Raw genomic sequence first — 7887 nt, 5'->3', positions numbered from 1 at the left:
GGCAGGTCTAAAGACTGAGGGGCTCCCTCAGTGCGAACGCGGACGGACGTACGGACGTGGGAGACCCAGGGAGGAGGGGGCCTTGTTCTGAGGGGCTGGCCGCAGGTCAGCAGAGGGAGGATTTCCAGGGCACGGGAGGAGTCAGGGTGAGGACCGTCCTCCCCGTCGCAAGGGCACCTCAGGACCCCTCCCCTGTTGTCAGCCGCTTCCTTCTGGCCACACGCGGATTAGGGAGGGCTGCTGTCTGAGAGGGGAGGTGCAGGCCAGCAGAAGGCGCGTCCCTAAGCACTGCCAAGAGTCAGCCCAAGCCCCTGAGTGAGGGCCAGTGGGGCCGCCAGCCACAGGGCCTCGACCTGTCTGCCGCACGCTGCAGGCTTGGTAAAACTCTGCCTCGTGCGGCCGCCTGGTCACCCTCACTGCCTCCTAGTGAGACTCAGGGAGGTGCCGGCGCTGGTGCGAGCAGATGGCCCTCGGGGCAAGAGAGGAGCTCCAGGCTGCACCGGCCGTCCAGGGAGGACCCCGAGTGAGGACTAAGGGAGTCACCCACCCCGAAGAGAAGGGACCAGAGAGAACATGGCCTGTCCCCTCCTGTCAACGCTTAAACTCCCAAGAAAGGACTGTCAGGCCGAGACTGCCCGTAATTTCCTCTGCCAGGTCCAAGGGAGGTTAGAGCTTTGTTCTGAAGGGGCAGCCACGAGGCAGCAGAAGGGAGGGTCCCAGGACCCTTCGGTGGTGGGCTGAACGCTCCCTCCTTTCCTCCTCCTGGGTGTCACGGAAGATGGTGGTGTCAACTTCAGAGCAGCAGAGGGCATGGGGTGGGGGGGGTGGGGGAGTCTTGCCAACAACTGTCATCCTGACTCTGAATGGGAACCGCGGGGACCTACCTCCCCTGCCAGCCCCCGCTGTCACCCCCGTACCGCCCAGGCAGGGCTGGCTGGCTGTGCCCCAAGGCTCACCCGACCGTCCTCCACAGGGCTCTCAGGGGACAGGCTGAGCAGGAGAACAGGAGCCCTGTGGGCCCTCGGGCAGTGCCCTCAAGGACCCTGCAGAGGCGGCCTTGGTTAAAGCCAGGGAGGACTCTCCCCGCTGAAGGTGCTCACAGCATCTCCTTGTCCCTCCCGCAGGTGCCCTCGTTGCCTGCCTTCCTGCCCACACTCCCGCCTGCTGGCCCTGACCTGTGTCATCATGCCTCGGGGCCAGAAGAGGAAGCGCCGTGCCTGGCAGAAACGCCGCCAGGCCCGGGGGGAGACTCAGAGGCTCAAGGGTGTCCAGGCCACTGAGGCGGCGGCGGTGGCAGAGATAGAAGAGTCGCCCTCCTCCCCCGCTTCTGTTTCTCGGGGTACTTCCCCGAGCTCCTCTGTTGCTGGCACTCGCCAGGAGCCTCAGGGAGCCCCAGCCACGAGCTCTCGTGCTGCAGGGGTTTCATGCCCAGGATCTGAAGAGGGTGCCCAGAGCCAAGATGAGAAAAGTGCAAGTACCGCCCAGGCAGCACCTTCCGGTCACAGCACTTACACCGATCCTCTGACCAGGGAGGTCTGCAAGTTGGTGCAGTTCCTGTTGGAGAAGTACAAGACGAAGGAGCCCATCCCGAAGGCTACACTGCTGAATAGTGTCAACAGGAAGTACAAGAAGCACTTCCCTGAGATCCTCAGGAGAGCTGCTGAGTACATGGAGCTGGTCTTTGGCCTCGAGCTGAAGGAAGTCGACCCCAGCAGTCACTCCTACGCCCTCATCAGCCAGCTGGGCCTCCCCACCGAGGGAAATCCGAGTGGTGTGTTGGGGCTGCGCACGGCCTGTTTCCTGCTGACTGTCCTGAGCAAGATCTTCGCGAATGGCAACTGGGCCACCGAGGAGGAGCTCTGGGAATTCCTCAATGCGTTGGGTTTGTATGCTGGGAGGAGCCACTTGATCTTTGGGGAGCCCAAGAGGCTCATCAAAGATCTCGTGCAGCAGAAGTATCTGATGTACCACCAGGTGCGCCACAGCGATCCCCCGCGCTATGAGTTCCTGTGGGGCCCGAGAGCCTGCGCTGAAACCAGCAAGATGAAAGTGCTGGAGTTTATGGCCAAGATCAATGATACCGTCCCCAGGGCCTTCCCAGATCTCTATGAGGAGGCTCTGAAAGATGAGGAAGAGAGAGCAAGAGTGAGAGCCGCGGCCAGGGCTTTAGCTGTTGCTGAGCGCAGAGCACGTTCCAGGGCCAAGGCCCGCAGCTCCTCCCACGTGTAGGGAGGGCGGCCGTGGGCAGATTGCTCACTTTGTTTTGGAAGAGAGCAGTCAAGCTCCTAAATAGTGCAGAATAGTATTGGTTGAGGGAACAAAACATATTATGTTCTTACAGTTTTAAGTAGTATGGTAGCTTAGGTGCAGTTAGTTTTAATAAAATATATATCTTTTTTTCTTTTTTCCATATGAAGAATACCTAGTTAAAGATAGACAGATGATAGGTAGATAAGTAGGTAGAGAGATGCTAGATAGATAGATTTATGATAGAGATGTTTAGTATCTTTTCAAATGTTATGACTGCATTGAAGGTTTATTTTGCTTCAGAATCAAAGTGTATTAATGTCATGGATGTCATGTTTATTGATGTTCAGTTTTAAGATTAAGAGTTTGCTATTTGTAAAAAAACCTGAAAAGCCTTCACTATTTTCCTTTTGCTACAGAACAAGGTAACATGGCATTGGAATAGGATTTTTCATGGAAATGAGAAAGAATCCCACAAGAAAATATTTGGGATCTCAAAATGGTGATACAAAAGTAAAAGCTGGTTAATTCTTTGTTTGCCTTCTTCTCTTTCTCTTTGCTTGTAAAATTAAAGAATATATACCTAGCTTTGCTTAGGTTATTCAAACTGTTTGAAAATTAAATCATGGTAAATAAGACTTCTTGGTCATTCCTTCTTTTTTCTCTCAAATTAATTGACCATCTTCTCTTTGGAAGCCTCTCCAATACTACTATGGTTGGTAAGAAAATGAAGACCAAGCCACTGCCCATAGAATTTTGAGAGTCTAGCATCAGCTATCATGTAAGGAAGATGGTGAGATACGCTCTAAGAAATAAACAAATGAACTTTTTTTTTTTTAAGTGAGGGTGTGGAAGAGGAGGTTCCAAATGAGAGCAAGGAAGTGTAAGTTACCTGATGAAGGCCGCGTTGGGTCTTGGGAAACTTCTAGTCCCTCGGCAGGAAGTAATTATCATTCAGGATGCATGGTGGGCTAGATGAAGCTGTGGGAGTGATGGAAAGGGCCACTCAGATGGTGTTTCTCAGAGTTGATAGACTAAACCTGGAATGGAAAACATATCTTCACAGTTAACTTTGGGATGTGGAAAAACCAGAGAGAATCCCCACCTAGGGAATGGAAGGGGTCCTATGCGCTTGCCCCAGGGCAAGTGAACACTCAAACTAGGTGTTTTAGGCATGAGCTGTCCAGAGAGTTTCTGAGAAATAAAGGTGATACTCATTGAAATGAGATGCCAAGAAGCCACTGGACTGTCTCTCTTTTTGTGGGATGGGATTGCCAGAGCTCGCTCCGTTCAAAGGGCATTTTAATTAGGTTATTTTGGGTGTAATTTGGCCAACTCTAAGGGAGGGCTCAAATTTTAGTGGCAATGGTATGAATGAAATGAGGGGTGGTTTGGATGAAAAGGCACCTGGGAGGGAAGTTGTTGGTCCTTGAGACAAATGAACTCCTAGTTGCATCCATCTGGAGAAGATGACCCCATGCCAATATTAAAACAAATGCTCTAATAGGGAAATACTACTTAGTTTTACTCGCTTGGCATTTTGGCTGATGTGGATTTCTATATTGTTTGGAGTTGCATATTCTCTAATGTAGGCTGGAAATAAAATTCTGTGAAGGAAGTTTGTTATCATTTGGGGTCAAAATCATCTTAGTAATAATTGCCATTCATTGAAAGTACCAAACTTTCTCTCAAACTGCCAGGTGGTTTACATACATATGCATGCCTGTGGTTCTACACTGTAGACTTTTTCAGACTCATTTTGCAGATAAAGAAGTTGGAATATTCTCAAATTCAAGGCTGGTAAGTGACAGGAGCTGGACTGGACCCTGGCTCTGAATCCCTCTAGAGCCCACACTGTGCCACTCCTCCCAGGCTGAGGCCGACCTTGGGTCACTTCATTTTTCTGCTCACTAGTCCAAAATGTATTTCAGGTGTTAAAAAGCAGGACTTCATACCCCAAACATGGTTTTGGAATAAAAAGCTCCAGGAATAAGTAATAAAAATATGAAAATAAAAGTGAGGTACAAATAAGGAAAGAAAGAGATAGCATTTGGTGACAATATGACTATCTATGAAGGAAATGTCAGTAAACCTCAAAAGATCAGGGGCTCACACAATCATTTAATTCAGCCCTTTCCCTGTAGAAAGTAAATCTATTAGAATTGAGGTTATATAAGGCTATATCTGGCCAGTGAAGAGAAGGAAGAGATCGGTGTGTTTCCTCTGAGAGCACAACACCTGTGCTGGGGCCATTGCTTGGCTGCAGCTTCCCATCTCACAGCACTCCTGGGGCTCAACCTATTCTCTGCAAGAGTTGTTGTAGGGAGATCAGTGAAGAGTGTGCAAGGATGTGGCATTTCCCAAGAAGCCTTTCATAGAAGAGAGAGGAGTCGAGGTGAAGACTGATGAATGAGGACTGAGGAGACAAAAACCACATAATAACTGAAGTCACAGAGAGACTGGCCTGTGTCTGCTCTCAGACTTAGAAGGCCAAGGCAGGGCTGCCAGGCTGAGCATCCCCTCACTTATTTTCAGGGTTTAGAGGAACATAAGAGCTCTGGTCTAAATGGGTGACTTTAAGTTGAAAGAAAGAGGAAACTTGGGGCCCTTCAGAAGTCAAGGTGAGGAACCTGAATGAGGACTGAGGGCACACCCCTACCCTGAACAGAGAGAGCCCCAAGGAGCCTGAATCCTGATGTCAACCCTGGAAGGGCACAGGTAGGAGTAGCCTCACGTGGCATTCCCAGACTTTGCCTCTCTGGCACCTCAGGGAGTGAGGACCTTAGTCTGAGGAGAGGGTCCTTAGGTAAACAAAGGAAGGAGTCCCAAGCCCTGCCAGGAGTCAAGGTGAGAACCCCGAGTGAGGACTTCAGGAAACCTCTGCCTTTAGACTGTGAGAGAACCCCACAGAACCATGCCCTTCCTCGTAGCCCTGGGATACCTGGGCTTTGTTGACATGATGTGACATATTTCCTCCTATGGTGTCACAAGGGGGTGAGGGACACGGTCTAAGGGGTATGGCCTAGGGCCAGCAGTGGGATGACTTCCAGGTTTTTCCAGAGACCAGGTGAATACCCTGAGGACTAAGGGAACCACATACCCCATAACCATAGAATTCATTCCTTACCCTCAGCCTCAGAAGACCAAGGACAGGTATGGTCAGATGAGGAGAATCTCACTTTCTCCTAGGGGTCTCAGGGTGGTGCTGGCCTTACTATAAGGGGCAGGCCTAAGGGTAAGGGAGGGTGGAATTCCAGGCCATGACAGAGGTCAAAGCAAGGACTGAGGGATCATCTATCACCAAATAGAAGTGATAAGGAATCCAGCCCTGCTCCTTCTTACAGCCCTTGAGGATCCAGGGCAGGGCTATCAAGCTGAAGCTCCACCAACACTTATTTATATCAGGTCTATGGGAGGTGAAATCCTTAGTTTGAAGGTGTAGCCACCATTCAGTGAAAGGGGTGGGGATATCAGGCCCTATGTGTAGCCAAATTAAGGACCCTTAATGAGGACTGAGGACTCCAGAGGCCAGGACAGAAAACTCCCCACTGAGCAGTCAGTACTGGGGGCACCTGGACAGGGCTGATAAGCTGAGGACCCCCTTCATTTCTTTCTCATAGATCCCAGGGAGGTTTGTGATGTCAACCTCAGAACAGCAGAGAGAATGAGTCCCATGACCTGCCACCAGTTGAATGACGGTCTTGAATGTGACATAACAGACTCCTCAGTGTAGAAGACCACCAGCCCCTGCTGTCGCCCCAGCACGCCTGAGGCAGGGGTGGCAGGATGCAGCCTAAAGATCACTCTAATTTCCTTCAACAGGTTTCCCAAGTGACAGGCTGATTAGGAGAACAGGAGCCCTATGGGTTTTTAGAGCAGTGCCCTCAAGGGAAACTACAAATGTAGCCCACCTTATAACCAAGGTGGTAGTTCCCTGCTGAAGCTGCACTCTCTCTCAACCTTCCTCATCCAGTGGACCCTTATCCCCTGCTCTTCTACTCACACTCCTGACCATTGTCCCTGAGCACAGTCATCCTGCCTCGGGGTCAGAAGAGTAAGCTCCGCACCAGTGAGAAACGCCACCAGGCCCAAGATGATTCCCAGAGTCACAGGAGAGTTCAGGCCACTGCAGTAAGAGAAGAACCCCCCTCCTCCTCTTCTCCTGTTTTGGAAGATAATCCCCAGAGTTCATCAGCTACTGGGTCAAACAGCACTTCTCAGGGGTCTTCAAAAGCCCCAGCTACTACCATCACTTCTTCAAGTACTTTTGACACAAGGTCTGATGAAGATGATAACAGTCAAGATGAGGGACATCCACGTTCCTCTGATGTCTCACCTTCTACTGAGAGCACATACATTGATACTCTAACTAGTCAGATGGATTTGTTGGAGAAGTTCCTTCTGTACAAATATAAAATGAAGCAGCCCATTATGAAGGAAGACATGCTGAAGACTGTCAACCAAAAGTACCAAGACCGATTTGCTGAGATTCTCAAGAAAGCCTCTGAACGCACTGAGGCTGTCTCTGCGGTAGACTTGAACGAAGTTGACTCAACCATCCACTCATATGACCTTGTCAGCAAGCTGAAACTCCCCAACGATGGGAGGGTGCGTGCTGCTAGGGGGTTACCTAAGACCGGTCTCTTGATGACAGTCTTGGGTGTGATCTTCATGAAGGGCAACTGTGCCACTGAGGAAGACATCTGGAAATTCCTGAATATGATGTGAGTAGATGCTGGGAAGAAGCACTTCATCTATAGGGAGCCCAGCAAGCTCATCACCAAAGATTTAGTGAGGCTGAAGTACCTGGAGTACCGCCAGGTGCCCAACAGTGATCCTCCGCGCTATGAGTTCCTGTGGGGCCCAAAAGCCCATGCTGAAACCAGCAGAATGAAAATCGTGGAATTTTTGGCGAAGGTCAGCAATATGGTTCCCAGTGCCTCCTCATCACGATATGAAGAAGCTTTTCAAGATGAGGAAGAGAGAGATCGAGCCAAGATTGCAGCCAGGCCTGGAAATACTGTCACTTCCAGGCATGTTTCATGGCCACGTCCAGCAGCTTCTCCCACCCTTACTGAAGTCTGAGACTTTTTAAAAATCATCCAGATAAGAAAATTTGACATCACAATAGGGATTTTTGTTGAAATGGGAAAGAATCCCACAATAAAATTGTTGGCATAATGGAATGAAAAAATAAAAAATAATTTAAAAGAAAACGTGATAAACCTAGAGTTTTCTTAATCCTTTCAGTCTTCTGTTTTGTAAAATTAAATGATTTATACCTCAGTATGCTTAACTTATTAAAGAAGGTAGGAGATATTAAATCTTAACAAGTTAGACCTCTTACTCACTTTCTTTTTTATTTCCCAAACGTCAGTTGAGCATCTGCTCTTTAAAAGGCTCTGTGCTAGTACTGGCAATGCTAAGATAAAGACCCAGCCTATGCCCATACAACTTTAGAAGCAAGGAGCGGCAGTCATACAAGATGTTGAGATGCCCTCTATGACTTAGGGGAAAGTAAAAGGATAATCCAGAAAGAAATCTCTACCTGGGTCAGTGTATTGATTTGTTAGGGCTTCCACAACAAAATACCACAGAATGGGTGGCTTAAACAACCGAAATTTATTTTCTCACGGTTCT

General features: G+C 49.4%; 2 protein-coding genes across 2 annotated transcripts; both read left to right on the top strand.

Annotated features, from left to right (window-relative positions):
- Window positions 1-1185: 1185 nt before the first annotated feature.
- LOC307069599 (melanoma-associated antigen B4-like) lies at window positions 1186-2229 on the top strand (the record flags this gene model as incomplete). Its single annotated transcript, XM_079727982.1, has 1 exon — window positions 1186-2229. One exon carries the CDS (start codon window positions 1186-1188, stop codon window positions 2227-2229), a length of 1044 nt encoding a protein of 347 aa, XP_079584108.1.
- Window positions 2230-4813: 2584 nt separating this feature from the next.
- Window positions 4814-7325, top strand: LOC307069598 (melanoma-associated antigen B5-like; the record flags this gene model as incomplete). The annotated part of the gene is given in 4 exon segments (XM_079727981.1): window positions 4814-4868; window positions 6278-6972; window positions 6976-7267; window positions 7270-7325. Coding segments are annotated over 4 exon segments (1098 nt in total).
- Between the last annotated feature and the right edge of the window lie 562 nt (window positions 7326-7887).

This window comes from Hyperoodon ampullatus (assembly GCF_949752795.1).
Source record: "Hyperoodon ampullatus genome assembly, chromosome: X".
Taxonomy (NCBI): Eukaryota; Metazoa; Chordata; class Mammalia; order Artiodactyla; family Ziphiidae; genus Hyperoodon; species Hyperoodon ampullatus.
This window is presented reverse-complemented; position numbering and strand designations above follow the sequence as displayed.